Here is a 16,616-nt window from a genome sequence, read left to right on the forward strand (position 1 = left end):
ATCTGCAAAGACTTTGGTGTAGGCCTTTGTCAGATGCTGCCGGTGACTGGCCCTGGGGCACCTGTTGGGAGCTATCAGCGATCCACAGTGTGTGGCTCCATCTGATGGGCATATTTGCATGCTGAAAGAACCAGGCTATGCACCAACATTGGCTTTTACCAGTACCAGGCCTGAAGGAGGGTCAGCTAAAGTCTCAGAGCTCTTAGAGATCCACATTAGTTGTCAAACTAATCAATGATATAACCTCAAGCTATACTCAGTAGCCTGATTTAAACTACACAGGGTAGAGCAGAGTAATTCCTGTGGGTGAGGTTATTGCTTTCCCTCAGGCTGATGTCATTTGGAGGGAGTGCTCTACTGGAGAATGATGGTCTCTGCAGTATAGGAGATGACTCAGCACAGGGATCCTGATGGCTGTTCCTTCAGTTCTAGCCTCAGAGCCACCAACCTCAGATTTTTCTCACTCAAGCATCTCTAGTTCACTCTGCCTTTCCTCTGCTATAGCCCAGGGTAAGTGGCTGCAAATGAAATTTTGTGCATTGGCTATTTAAGAGGCCCTCTATACATCTCCAGCTCTATCTAACTGGTAGACAGGAACTCTACTGCTTTTCACAGTTGGATGTTATCTGGGTTCCTTTCCTGGCTCTGGTGCTGGAGGCTGGGGAGCCCAGCTTGGGGTTTAGACTTCACACTTCTCAGGCAGAACCCCCTAGATGCTGAATATCCCTCCAGCATTTCAGGGGCTGCCTGTAGGAGCCCAGCCAGCCCTCTCATACCTCCTTCACAATCCCTCCCAGTCACATTGTGGGGAAGTAGTTTCCTCTGTTTGTCCTTACTTCTAAGACTTCTCTCCAGCTAGTGTGCAGTTGGTTATGCAGGATGATTTCTCTACGATTTAGTTATAATTCCAGATTAGTCCTGGGAAAATGTTAGCATAGCTTCCACTTACTCCTCCACCCATCATGGATTCCTTGTATAAGGTTACTTTTAGAAAAGTAACCCGAGGAAATAGAGATATACATTAAGTGTCTGGTTAAAGTAGAAAGAATTAGAGAGCTAATTTTTGGGCAGAATGTATTTAAATATCAAGAGAGAAGAAAGGCAGTAATAGAACCTAAAATAGAGGTATATATAAAAATAGAGGTCTAACCCACAACTTGCAGCAACCTTCCTATGAAACTCTATGTACTATACACAGCCCAGGATGCTAGTTGTCTATGTCAGACTTGTTAGAATCCAGATTACTATCTCTAGTAGCAATTAAGGGAGCTAAACAAAAACTGTGGTAACAGTTGGCCAAAAATGGCCAGGACTTGTTTAATAACTTAATTTTTTCTCCACTTTCAACTTAGGACCAATCAGAGAGAGTCAAATATGTATCCCTAACCAATCACATAGGATGCCTGCTTACAGCCTCCAATCAGGACTTCCTCAAAGCCTTCACATTTCTCCTATAAAGTTTCCTCACTCCTCTGTCTGCCTTTGAATTTCAGCCAAAACACAAGTGATGGTAGCTGATGCCTTTGCTTTAGCAAGCTCTGAATACATAGAGATATCTTTTCTTACTTGGTTGGTTGGTCTTCAGCCAAATATCTCTGAGTGATTCAAAAAAAAGAGAGTAATGAGTGTTTATTTGCCTGGCACTTCAGATACTCTGCAATTTTTAAAAATCAATTGCCTAAAAATCATATTAAATAAATACTATTGTGTTTATTTTATAAATGAGGAAGCAGTCATACATTTATTCAGAACATTACCTAACACATCCCTGCTAGTGAACAGTATACTTTTAAAAATTGTATTATTTTTTTATGTCAAAGTCCAATGAATATTCTTAAGAAACATTTAATTAAAGTTCACTTTAAGAAGTTCCTTTACCACATAAGTTGCCCACAGAAGCTAAAATTGAAGTAACTTCTTTTCTACTTGTAACATTAACATAATGTAGCTTTATGGAAATAAAGGGGTTGGAAGCATTTGCACATATTAGAAATTACCATTCTAATTACACAGAGCCAGAATTTTTAAAAAAGGATAACATAGATGACTAGTAAAGCTTTTTAATGCCAAAAATAAAAGTGATATTTAAGCACAGTGTCTTTAAAAACACCAGAAAACATAAAAAGAATTCTATTCTACAGTTAACTTTGTTTAAATAATAATGTGCGATAAAAAAAGACGGCTAAAGGCCAAATAATTCCTACATGGCTTCTGTTTTGTCTCACTAATTCCATTTAGGTAATTCAAATATTTATTTAAAAATCCTTGCATTGAGCATAAATTAAATGATCAGAAAGTTGGAATTTCAGAATTCTTATCAGAAGAGAAAGATTCAAGCTTTTGGACTTTGTAGCATTTCATGTTAAGGAGGGAAAACAATTTTCTTGAAATGTCCCTCTTTTAATAAAAAGCTATAGATTTGTCACATACAATTATAAATGCCAAAGGTATGATCTGGCCTTTTTATAAGTGTATAGAGGAAAAGAAAAATGCCACTTTCATATACCATAGAGACTGCTCCTTCCCATAAACAAAAGATGGTTAATATTTGTCAGCTGATTTAATTTTTTAATCTTTTAGTCATATTTCCTCCACACTGGAATGTAATACATATTTTTCACAGAAGAGAAAAATTCATTGAGATCTCCTTCTTTGCTTCTTTCTATACCAGACATTCTAAATGGCGGTTGATGCGCAAAAAGTATGGGGCAGGCTGGGGATGCATTTTATAAGCAAATCACTTGATAAATTTCCCAAACAACATGCTACAAATGATGTCAAGAAAAGCAACCATATCATGAAAATAACACAGTCTGATAACCCTGAAGCAATAGTGTGCACAGTAGAGACAGACTGCATGCATTAGAACCCTGCTCTTACACTGGTTCACGGCGTGACGCTAGTCAAATCACTTCACTTCATGACAAGTTTCCTCATTTTAAGATGAGAATGATAATAATAGAACTTCATGGGGTTCTTGTAAGGATTAAGGTTTAGGGAATGATACGTGTGTGTTGACACATAGGAAACACTAGGCATTATTATATTATTTTTGCTGTCCATCTGAAATAAAGCAAATACCTTTATTTTAGAGAAGATCAGCAAGTGGACCATTTTATTGTGCCCACATCCATGACAAATAGGATGCTGCTTGTTCTACAAGCTATAATGTTCTTAAATGGAGTAGGAGACTAAGAGAAAAGACTGGCTCTTTAGAAAAAAATTTAAGCAATATGCTTATGCTTTATCAATGAAAAAAAAAATGAATCCAGGCATTATTTTACTTTCCCCATGCTCCACAATGGCTGATTCTTGATAATAACAGTCATCATGCTGTACTCTGTCTCTATATCTGTGTGACCCTTTCAGTTACCTGGGCACTCTTGAAGGCAAGAGGTATATCAAAATTCTTTAAATCTCTAGGGTCTAATAATGTCTCACAGGCAGAGATACTCAATACATGCTGAATGAATTATGAATGAATTTTTTAAATAAGCAAATAAATGAATACACTGATTGGCAGTTTTCAGAGAGAGATGGTATTAATATAAAGTGGGCTTAATACAATTAATGGAATGTAAATTCTTTTTGGAAGCTTCTTTCAAAACACAAATCTACATCTTCAAATGATTCAGCAGTCCTCTTAATATAATTAATTACATTCAAAGGATTGTACCACTTTCTGTTTTTGCTGCAACTTGACAAAATAATGTCTCTTGAGTAAAAGAGAGTTGTAATGCTATTAACACTTATCGAATAAGTCATATCATCTTATTAAGAAAAAAAATAGAAATTCTACTTGATAAGTAATTTCATTTATTTAATTGTGCAATTTCATATTCATTTGAATTGGTTTTAGATTTTTTAAATTAAGATTTATTTTAACTTACATAAGATAAAGAAAACATTTCTCCTTTTGAAATCTTAAAAATGTTTCAGAGTGAATATTACACTGCCTTTGCTTTTCTTCCAAAATCAACCATTTATGGGAAGTTTGGCATATCTTTTGTTGGTATGCTATATGGTATATTTTTAAGCTAGCAATCTCACTGATTTGAGCTATATAGTTGTTTTGTGATTTTAGCCCTTAAATATAATGATATAATTTTATTTCTGAGTAATAATACGTTATTTGGTAAATAATTACTACTTACCCTATTTGAGTCAATTCTTGCTCTGGAAGTATAGATGGGAGGTGGGATGTTGAAAGCTTGAGGGACCAGGTATTCTTCAGCATCCATCATATCTTCTAAATCTTCTTCATCCAAAAGATTCTGAAAGAACTTGCTGTCATTTGGACTGGGAAGCTTCATACGATCATCACCCTAAAGGATTGTCCATTGGAAACACAAAAATTGACTCTTCCCTTTATCTTAAATATGTGGACTTTGCAGTAAATTTATATAATATCAAAACACATGTTTGAAAATTCATGCACTCAGTTAAGAAATAATTCTTTAGTACAACTGCCAGCCATAAAGAAGCCTATAATATGCTCAAATATGTGAAGGTAAAATAAATTTAATGTAAAAACAATATGATAAATGCCATTAGAGGTAAATAAAGCAGAACGCTATGTTTTGAGGGAGGTAAATTCATTTCAGATCTGAGAATAATGGTAGGTTTTATTACCAACATAGAGTTTGGGGTTTGACTTTAAGCATACATAATAAAGGGAAATTGATTTATAAATATTTATTTTTTTTGGAGGGGTCTGTGAGATAGCAGAGAGTTATCAGGGTAGATGGGCTCTATGATTTGTTCTTATAACATAACACTGTTGAAGTGGCAGCACCCCAAAAATCACAGCACAAGTGGCACATAGCATAAATAGGAGCAGGGCAGACAACTTGTTTTACTCTTTCTTACCTCATCTTTTTCATATATATATAGCATGTTATATATAAATATTTCTCAAAGTTATGTAATATTTTTGGTAACCAGTTTGTTTATAAAAGTTAATTTGAGATAAATCATTGGAAATCATTATCTTGTATCTTCATTTCACACTACAGATATGAAGATAAACACTACCTTGTTTTACTGAGTGTAAGTCAAGGTCTATTTGTTTATGGTTTAGTTAAAAATCAACATAGAGAAATATGTTATGATTTTTAAATTATTCAACCCATTTTTTTTTCTAGTTTTAAAAAGTCTTTGGCCTGTTATGTCATGTATAACAGTTCATTTGAATTTGAGTTATGCTTAGATACTGCATATCCCCAAAACAAAACAAAACATATTTAAAATATTTTTTTATAAAATGAAATATCAATATATTGAAACTTTTAATTCATTGTCTTTAATCATGGGCAAGGTTAAAATAAAATCCATCTTCTTTTTGTTCTAAAAATGGAAGATTATAATAATGACCATGACTTCCACATAAGGCTAGTCTGAGGATAAAGGCTTTTCATGTATGTGGCTAGTCATACTTATTAATAGCAGAGGCACTTGACTACTAAGGGAAGGTTCTTAGAAATGTTCTGACATCAGGTAAAAGGCTCTTTTCCATAAATCATTTCACATGGTATTCTGCTTAGTTAATATATTGGTGAATGGTGATTTTCACAGTTCCAAAATCCAGATATTATTCATATTTTGTAGTGAGTTTGACATTGAGAAATTCTTAAAAATCTAAGTCAAGTGTACTAACCTGAATAACTAAATATCTCTGAGGGTCTCGGGCCATCCTTGAAAATTCAGCAGCCAGTTCCTTAAATTTAGGTCTACTGTCAGCATCAATCATCCAACCTAGAAATTCACATAACATGACAGTCACTATATTTATAATTAAGAGAAAATTGGGTGCGAAATTTATGAAAATACAAGCTAAAATATTGTTTTAATAATAATAACCTGAAAAACAAAGAAATTAATGAAAAAAAGAATCCAATAGGCAAAGGTTCTACCTCAGTTCGTTGACACTCATAATTAAGTGTAATATACCGTAGAATAAGAGAAACTTTATTTTCTCGATCTAACTTAAAATTAAGTTTTCTTCCTAGAAAATATAACCTAGGCTAACTATATTAACTTACAGAATTTCAAACCTTTTTCCCTTAGGTATGGAGAGAATTCTCTTTTAAAACTTTTATTTGACAGGGTGATTAGAATATAATTTATTATTTTGTATCAGTGGGGACATGGAATAAAATCTTTGTTTACAATGTGGTACTCTGGCACAAGGGGTAAAAAGGATTGGAAGCAACTTTTTATTAGTACTTTTTTCCTGCTGGGGAAAAATATAACTAATGCAAAGTGATTGGTAATGTTTGTTCAGCAATAATCATTAGCTTATTTTAGTACTAGCCTTTTCAGAATAAAAATACTCTCAGCAATTTTCAAAGTACGTATTAATATTTAGCTGGGAGTCTCGATAAAGTGGGTTTTATCTCCCCAGGCTGTTTAGCTGACGAGATGACAAGAATAAAAGCTCCAAGCTTTCCTTGATTTTCTTGCCAATGACCTTTTTCTTAGGTATTAAAACTTTTAAAAGTGAGGTTAAACTCCCTATTAAGGAAAATGTCTTCATAATCTTTTTAAATTTCATTAGAATATCTAAGTGAAATATCTAGATTATCCCTTATGCTAGTTATAGGTTTAAATTATATAATGTGTGTATCTTTTTAAACATTCTTCCATAGATGACTGCTGATCAATGCTTGATCCAATAAGGTATAAAGCTCATTTCTCTTTTCTCTAAAAGTTCATTTTTATTCTTGTGTTGGGAAGTCTTTGGGTGTTGCTTTATATATTATTAATTACACCTGATTTTGTTCTTGCCTAACAAGGTTGAAATGCTCTATATTATACATGCGCCCACTGAAAAAAAAAATTTTTATAATGTTTCTGATGTGAAGGTGCTAAAAAGAAGATAGGTGTTTCTAGAACAATTGGAACCAAAAAAGGTTAACTTCACAGAGAGAAATCAGTTTCTTTCTGACTAAATATTGAGTAAATTGAACTATGCTTAGAGAAAAGGGCATGTTGACCTGAACTGGAAAGCACATTTTTTATTTCTTTCCTCACTGTCAGAATATATCACACATGTCATGAATATAAATCTGGGTAGACCTGGGTCCAAAGTCTCTTATTAATAAGATGCTTATTCACCTTCACCAGTTTGTTTCTTTGCTAATCCTGTGTAAATCAAAAGGGGAAAAACCCAGATTACACAAGAAAGATTGCTGAATGTTAATCTCACTTAAATTAAGTCAGAAACTCCAGAGACTTTTCTAATTCTATTTAATTTAAGAGCCTAGGCTTCTAAAACATGTGTCTGAGGTATTAAAAAAGGAGGAAAAACAATACGAGTTAGATGTAAACAAAATAATCAAATTGAAAAAAGTAAAAATTCATAAAACTTTTTAGTTCAATATAGATTCATGTCTCCCTACTTCTTACTCTGCCCTGTTAATTTACTGTTGACTAAAAACCTATTTCTACTCAATTCATTTTGAGCTATCAGTTTCAAGCTTTCTTTCTTTATATATAGATAATTAATTTACTCTGCCATTTTCCTACAAAAATTAATAATATTATTATGACTAATTACATCTCTTTATGAAAGACAATTTGATTGTCATGGAAATGGTAAGAATCAAAGTGAAATGAATAAGAAGAGTAAGAGTAACATAATTTGACTTCATAGCACAGGAGCATGATATGGCTTCATTTTAACAATAATAACAACAAAGGTGTTAACACACTACTTTCATAATTATTTTTGAACTTTTATATTTTTAAATATACAGAAGCATTGCACAGGTATATTAATCTGTGCTACTACTTTACTAAGAACGATGATGGCAATGATGAAATTATTTTGGAATCTTACATTTGACCATGACCATGTAAACATCAATAGTGCAGATAGGAGGCTGAGGCAAACGTTCTCCTTTCTCTAATAAATCGGGGATTTCTCGAGTTGGAATTCCATCGTAGGGTTTCCCTCCAAAGGTCATCAGCTCCCATATAGTGACTCCTAAATTGGAGATCAGATTCTCACATAAGCATACTCACAACATCATTTGAACAACTCAACTCAGCAATAGACCAGTGGCAAAGGAATGCCCCCAATAGGGCAATCAGAAATAGTCCTAAGACTCTTTGATTCCTTTATCCATTTTGAGATGCCCAGTAACAAAATCTGTGTGGGAAGTTAAATTCTCTTATTATTGCCTTAAAATTTTTAATGGCTAGCAGAGACAATTCAGAGTGGATAGTAATGCTAATGTTTGCTGACCCAAGTTAAGTTTCACTACATCACATTAGAGGTTATAAAACAGTTTATTTACTATATACATGTGTATTTGGTACCAAGTGAATATGACTGCAGGTAAAATCTGATATTGACAAAATTCAAGATTGACGTCTTTGCTATTAAAAGCCATAAAGGCTATGCTGGGGTTCCTGAGTGATTAACTTGTTTTACGGTAAATATCTGTGGCTCTCTTTTTAACTAACATAAAGAAGACAAGTAGAAGGAAAACATATCCACTTCTTTAGCACATATGAGAACCTGAGTGAGGAGTGATTCTTATATAAGATATAATACATGTAAAGTGGGGATCACAAAATTTAAAAGAATCAATAATAGTTTTTTTTCTTAGATAATAAAATTACTTTCTTGAATCACTAGAACATTGATATTCTTGGTAAAAGAAACACTTGAAATATTAGCATGCAAGCTTTGATAATAATTATTTTAATTTGAGCAATAATATATACATTACAGATTTCTTCTTTATTATTACTTAATAATTATATAATTAAAAAGGTACAGTTTTCCTAAGGCTAAAAACTATAAGTTCAGAAATAGCTATCTGGGCACAGTAGTACTACCAAGTGAAGTTTCATTGATGCATATATCCAGATAATTTTTTATGTAAAATCTATTAACTAGGGCTATGTTTTCTCTTCAACTCCATCTTTGATAAATTATTTATTCAAACTGAAGTCTCTTTTTTAAGCTCATAACACTTACGTGAAAGAAAAGAAAGTGTTCTATGGAAAGTAAACTCACAGGGTGATCTGATAATAAATTTCTAACTAGGCAGGTCATGTCCCAGGTGTATAACTTCTTAGTAAAATTTTATGTTTGTCTTAGCAAGCCCTCTCCATTGATTTTATTCATGTAAGTTAACAGACCTTTGAAATAAGCTATAACCACCCTCAAGTGAGTATATAATTTTATTTTTTGAGGTCATTCAAAATTTGTCTGCAATAGATTGCCACATTAATTCAAGAAAACATAAGTAGAAAAAAGTGACAAAATGATAATATATAAATCTATCATAATAAATATAATATATAAATGTATCTATATCATCTATTATATAAATTTATATCATACATAAATGCTTATCTACATATTAATATATATCACATAGTATATAACTTTATTATATATATTTGATGATAAATTTATTTTTAAATTTAATCCTTATAGTTTGACAAATAAGTGTAAAATGCTCCTTTATGTGTTTAAATCTCAAACATACAATTTCTATTTTTAAGCCAGGTAGAATACATGCGGTCCTTATGGAAATTTTAACACCTTGTATGGCATACATGTGGGGGGAGACAACCACTTTATAGAAATATCTAATTTCTAAAAAAATAATTTATGCTTTTCTGTAAAAGAGGTGTAAGATCTTTAGTGATGGAATAATTTATTTATTTTTCTTAAAAATTAAAAGAAAAGATAAAGACTAAGCTTAAAATTGAGTAAAACTTACCATGTTTTAAGATCCATCACAACCTTTTTACTTAAATAGGAGATGTGCTTTTAATTAGTAAGAAATGCTAATTTATATGGTGTATTTATACTTAGAAAAGGTGTGAATTCTTACTGATTAACCTGGATGAGCTTAAGTTATAAAAAGTCAGACATATGCTAAGTAGCTCAGCTCAACAATTAGTTTAACACAAATAACCTTTCTAAATTGAAAAATCACTTTTTTCCATTATATTATTTGCTCTTTAATATATTCATTTGCATCAAATGAATTCCGTAAATTAAAATCAAAGCTGCAATTAGCAGTCTTCCCTCCCGTCTCTTCCCTCCCATTTACTATGTCACCTAACTGCTTTCAATAACTGTTCTCTGTTTTAACAATCATCACTCTTTTCCTACTATAGAATAGAAACGCCCACAAAAAAATTCTTTATTTTTAAACATTTAGTGTGTTTAGAACGCTGTTTTCAAAGAGTTGCTAAAAGTTAATAAAGTCTTGAGATTCTATGAAATTGTACCAAACTAAAGTTGGCTGGGTTCTCTTTTTTCTGTCAAAGTGATCAAACAATTTGCTACCAAACTAAACATTATGGGAGACAAATTCAACACCAAGATGTTAATAAATCACACTTTAGAGAACCAGGAAATAACAAAAAAGACAGTAAAAAATACTATTAGAGGTTTTTTTTCTTAATGGAAGATAAAAGAGTTAGTTCCTTTAGAAAGCAAGGCTTTTAAAATAGGTATTTACAACACAATAAAATAATTTGGCTTACGATATTTTACATGAACCTAATATCTTCATTTTTGCCTTAAATACTTTAATTTACAGGAAAATTTTATTTACCATAGCTCCAAACGTCACTCTGATGGGTGAATTTCCTATAGTGTATACACTCCAGAGCCATCCATTTAATTGGCATCTATAGAGAAAAAAGAAGTGAGGGTTTTATAGTTATATAAAAAGGTATTTTCTTCCTAAATGGGAGTCTTGCTTCAATTATTTTTTTCATTGTGTATTTAGAAAACATAAATATGTTGTTTTTCAATACTGGGAACAAATACATTGAAATTTATAGAATTCTTAAAATGAATTAACCTAAAAATATATATATTAAAAAAAATCACCATAAATAGTGAAATATGTAATAAAAATAACGATCACTTTTTATTGCTCTCAATTTATATTGTAATTAAATTACTACTTAATATTATTTTATAATTCTAAATATCAACACATGTACTTCTAAAAATGAGGTCATACTATATTTTCCCCCAAATGAGATTCCTTGAATTCTCAGTTATCCCTTTTCACCCACAGACATATCAGGCCACCAGAAAATTTATCTTTACACTGACCCCTTCCTTTTTCTTATATAATTTGGTCACTGAAACACCTAAAATAATGAATTTCTAAGTTAGCCTTGCTTTGTTCCTCAGCCCCAAATGTTCTCACTTACTTTGGTTAGCCAATATTGAAAATGTGTACTATTTTTAATATAGGAATTATATAAAAGAATGTCCAAGAATCAGTACAAATCCATCATCACTACAGGAGAACAACTCAACTTACATACACTGCTGAGATGGGTCAGCAGAATGAGTTTTCAACTATGAAGAAGAGCATTATATGGCTGGAAATATAATTAGGTTCTAAGGAATAAAGACAAACACTTCCAGTTTGCAGGTGAAAGCTTAAAACAAAATAGGCCCTTGAAATCATGAGGTTGGCTGCTCACCAAGGTGGTAGCAAGGTAACTCTACAGCAGAATCATGGTATTCAGTGAAAGGGAACAGAAGACGCATTGAATATAATTTCCCTATGGGTAAGGAGTTAGCTGACTTTATGGACTACGGACATTGTGTTAAAGAAGTTTAAATCACAAGTGGCTTGATAAAGACTTAATGGTTACTAGGCATTTAAAGCTATAATGAATCTTGCTTTAGACAAATCTTACAGCTGTATGTTCTCTAGACAAATGAAGTCATGTGATTTATAGACTTCTCCTCCTGTGCAATCTTGTAGTGAATTTTAAAACTGTGGTCTCAGACTGCTGCAATTGGGTAGTAAACAGGCAAAATAGGCTGATAAAGTCAAGGAAAAGCCAGAAAATACTACAAAACTAAAGTTGTCCTTTTAAAAATAAATGTGTTCTTGTGTATATTGTGATAATATTTGAATATATATGTTTACATAAGAATTTAATATAAAAATCAATGACAAGCATTTGGAAGCCTAGCATTGCAAACTATTTATAATATTATACACATTTGGATGGCCCATGATGAATAAAGCACATAATAAACATGATTTATATGACATACGAATCACATGTATTTATTAGCATTAGCTTTGGGTCACCGGAGGTTAAGGCTGCACGTGTTTATTTCATTTGGCCATTTGGCCTCTTCTGATCTAAGTGTCCCCAGGTCAAGCTAGAGAGATCTCCACATGAAGACTATGCTGAGTGGTTAGCCCAGAATGGCAGGCTAAAAGTGGATTAATGGGAAAAAGCAAGAGCTAAGGCATAAAGATACAATGGGTAAGAGAGGCAGGAACATGATTGTCAGGCAGGGCCTGACGCTGGAGTCAGAAAAGTTAGGAGAAGCTGTGGCTATTCAGATAAAAAGAATCTTATAGGGGGATTAGAGGAATCTGTCAGAAAAGAATTAGAAGTTAAATAGAATGGTTAGTTAATCTTCCTGTGGTTCTAGGTATTAGCCAAGCTTCTCTCTAGTCTATGGGAGAGAAATTGTATCCCTCTGTAAGAGTCAGTCCTATACTTTTAGGACCAGTGGAACAATTTCTGAAGCCCTGAATTAAAGTTTAATTTCAGGAGTCCCTAAGGATCCACCCATTTTCCAACACTCCAGCCCTGGACCTGACTGAGTACCACATGCACTCTTTTATTTTAGCTAGTTAGAGAAGTAGAAGTTGTTAATATATTCTCTTGGTTCATTTTTTACCCCGGGCAGGGTTATTGGCTTCTTCCTATAAAATTTAAAGAGATAAAAGGATACCATACTATGTATACAAGCAATACTACTCTAAAAAATATACGCACCTTTCCTCCATCAGCATTATACTCTTTTTCATCTCCTTCCAGGAGTCTAGCTAGTCCAAAATCTGTGATTTTCACATGGTTTGGAGATTTCACTAAGACATTACGTGCAGCTAAATCACGATGAACAAGCCGTCTTTCTTCCAGATACATCATTCCCTGTAAAACACCAAGTCCCCCAATGATAGTCATTTATGCTTAGTCTTTTTTATTGACTGAAAAGGAGTTTCTTAGCATTCAGCTAAAAATGCTTAATTTCTCTAAGTGAAGCAGAACCCTGGAATATTTTGAAAATTAGAGAAAACCTGGGATAAAAAGCAAAAATAAAAATAAAAATAAAAAAGCTTTTGGCCTTTTCTCCCTGAATTCCTATAAAGAAGAAGAAATTACATGCACATGAATAAAATGTTAGATCATTTTTTCCCAGAGACTTGACATCCTTTTGTAAACACTTTCATTCCTGAGGTGTGCAGGTGTCTTAGCAGATAAACTAACGCATGTTTGGACTGATTCACATATTCCTAATTGTTTTCTTTTCAATAACTCCTGCTCCTTAATTTTAAAGGATATTTCATATAAAAATTTAATGATGCCAAAAACATCATCATAGATTCTATCAAGGCTGAAGTATTGTATTATTTTTATTAATTATTCAAAAGTGAAGTATACCCTAGAGTTATTAAAAACCTATAATTTAAATAAGGCTTTGATGATATTAGTAATCATTATAAGAACACCCAGGTAAAATTACATAGTTTTTAATGACCCTCAAACTAGCTTTTAATATGTTGTCTAATGAAACATATAGAATAATTAAAAATAAAATGTATTGCTGATTGTCAACAAGAGTTATAGGTGGCTCTCCCTGCAATATACACATACACGCATGTATATATATATGTACAAGTATATACACAGGTATTTGCCCTGGCTGGTTTAGCTCAGTGGATTGAGCGTCGGCCTGCGAGCTAAGTGTCGCTGGTTCGATCTTCCAGTCAGGGTACATCAGAGAAGGAAAACTCTGACTCCAAAAAACCTCCGCTGCCTTGCGGCATACCTCTTCAGGGGAAAGGCTAAGGGAGTAAACCCCGACAGAAAATCCGGAGCCGGAGTCCCTAAGGCGGTTTGACGTTGTAGTCAACACCGGCAACTCCTGCGGCGCACCTGAACCCAAGCTGTATCGACTCCGTCTTTCCCTTGGACCCTTCAGTTGCGAAGAGAGGGGGGGTCTGCTGCATGGGCAACAGCAGACCCTCCATATTACCCTGCCCAGGCTCTGTAGCTTCAGCGTCATCGCAAGATGTCGATTCAACACGGGAGGAGACAGATACCATGTCACTCCCGAGTCGGACTGCACAGCCATTCTTGGCGGTGCAGATAGACTCTGAAGAAGCTACACCATCGTCTCTCGAGACGGACGGCTGCCGACGACGACGACGATACACAGGTATACACATATGTATATATGTCATAGGTATGCTATCTGTATATATTATAGATAGTATATATGGTAGTGTCTACACAGATTTTAAAAATTTTATAGAAGCAATAATTATTGTTATCTCAGCAGTAGGAAAACTAAGATTCATTAAATATGAGCCTTACCTAAAAGGTTGATGTAAAACAAGGGATATGGACTTAGAGGCCTGGAGTGGATATATTTTGTTTAAATAAATATATTTTTCTTAAAGTGTTAGGGGGGATTCTTTATTTAAGTATTTCAGTTGTAAAGACAAATTCGTCATTCAACAGCAAATCAGAATTATAAATGGTTAAAGTATACTCTCATGCCAATTGCAAATCAATGCTGTTGGCAGTTAACATTTCAACTGCAGGACTTTGAAGGATTAACGGTTTCTGATATCAAAACAAAAGCTGTGGAAAACAGACACATAAATCACACAGGTCAAAAAATTATGAACCATATACCCAGTGTAGTGTAAAGAGGAGATTGCTTCAAATGGCATCATGAGCCAAACTCTATATAAATGTCCATTAAATACAACCAGTGGAGACGGTGCCTGATATGGTCCAATCAGTCAGCAGTTAGGTGACACCACATGTATTAGTGCTTTCTGAAACCAACCCAGGACTGGGATTTATGAGGGTTTTGCCCTCTTTCCCAAACAGTGCTTTCTATTTGATTATGCCAAATTGGAAATTCTTAGAATAAAATGAATCTGAAAACATACAGTCCTTAGGTGACTCGAAGGATCAGAAAAAACAACATATTGCCTTAGTGATAAAGTATCATCATTAGTTTTGTCATTCGAAGAAACATCCACGATAACATTCATTATTCTCTTTCTTACCACCTTCATATCAGAATATGGAAAGCATTTTGACAGCAAGTTAATATTCAGGTCCACCCACAATCATAGAACTCAATATTATGTGCCTAGCACTGTGCTAGATACCAGAAAGAGGGAAAAAAAGTGTTGAAGTCTATGCGTTAAAGGACGACAGAGTTAAATTAATAAAGTGGACAGATGTGGAATACAAACTCAAGTGGATGAGGGTGATACATGTAAGGCATTTAAGCAGAGTTGTATTGTGAGGATTGTTTCCAATACAGCTTAGCAAGCCTTCATGAGAGAGAGACTTCAGAGAGATACTGAGTCCTAAGTAAGGTTTGAATAATATCCACCAGTTGGTTTTGCCACCAGAGGGCAAAACTGCAGATAGAGAGAACAAGTACAGGAGCATCAATCATCAATAACATGATATACTAGGACAAAGTCATGTAATTTTGTATTTTTGAAGAATAATGGATAAGGGAAAGGGAGAGGTGAGTGGTGAAACTGAAAAAGTAAGATGTTAGATCTTAGAAAGCTCCCTTCAATGTCATGGTGGAGAATGTGGCCTTGCATTTTGTACAGCATTCAATGTGGTGATGCAGACATTGTTTTAGGACAGAGTGAGACAATTATTGTTGGTGTCTTGGTGCCAGTATAGAGCATACATTGGACACAAATATAGCTGAAGTCAGGAGCCATTGCCACAATCCAGAAAAAAAGAGATGAGAGTGTAAAGTAAAGGTTGCATATTTGTATATATATATGTAACTCATCCATTATGCACATATATATATTTCCACAACAGTCAGGTTTCAAACATCCTCTCTAGCTGTTATATGTACATCATTGAGAGTATCTGGTCTTCAGTGTCAGGATCCCATCTTTCTGCTAGTATCCTTTATGATACCCATCCAGCTCCTACATACATGAGTGTCTAAATCTTTAAACTAGGCCAGAAGGCATATTAGGAAGCACACAATTTCAAGGTAAATTTAGAACTTAAAATAATTATCCTTGGTAATTGACTGAATAATAAAGGATAGTAAATTGAAAATAATTCCATTTCTTTGTGTTTGGTAATTTAGGTAGATAATGTTTCTTTTAACTAAGTAGCCTAATGGAAATATCATGTATATATTTCTTAAACATGTATAGAAATAATGCTATATACTCTACCAGTAGGGAACTAACAATTACCAAGACTCTAATGACACATTCTACATTATAAGCAAAACTTCAAAACTCTAAAAGTGTTCTGATACTCTATACACAAAGCCTCAGCAGGTGCTATAGTACCCTGAAGCCTTAATAATAGTAGTCCAGGAAAAGGTATTTTCCTCAAAATAACGAAAACTTAATTCAAAAAACCAGATAACCTCTATACAATTTTCCCACCCACCTGATCAACATTAGAAGAAATAAAAACAGTAGCATCTATGCCATTATCAAACCATCAAAATACATTCATATGGTTGCTCTGTAACTATGAAACATCATTTTACAGGTGCACATTTT

General features: G+C 33.5%; 1 protein-coding gene across 1 annotated transcript in view; it reads right to left on the minus strand.

Moving 5' to 3' along the window:
• The window catches only part of ERBB4 (erb-b2 receptor tyrosine kinase 4), a 280,681-nt gene that overhangs the window by 48,958 nt on the left and 215,107 nt on the right, over positions 1–16,616 (minus strand). The window contains 5 exon segments of the mRNA XM_090288231.1: positions 4,155–4,325; positions 5,657–5,754; positions 7,841–7,987; positions 10,590–10,665; positions 12,808–12,963. Coding sequence (XP_090144357.1) covers positions 4,155–4,325; positions 5,657–5,754; positions 7,841–7,987; positions 10,590–10,665; positions 12,808–12,963 — 648 coding nt within the window.

This window comes from Furipterus horrens, unplaced genomic scaffold, assembly GCF_987537825.1.
Source record: "Furipterus horrens unplaced genomic scaffold, mFurHor1.1.pri manual_scaffold_1, whole genome shotgun sequence".
Taxonomy (NCBI): Eukaryota; Metazoa; Chordata; class Mammalia; order Chiroptera; family Furipteridae; genus Furipterus; species Furipterus horrens.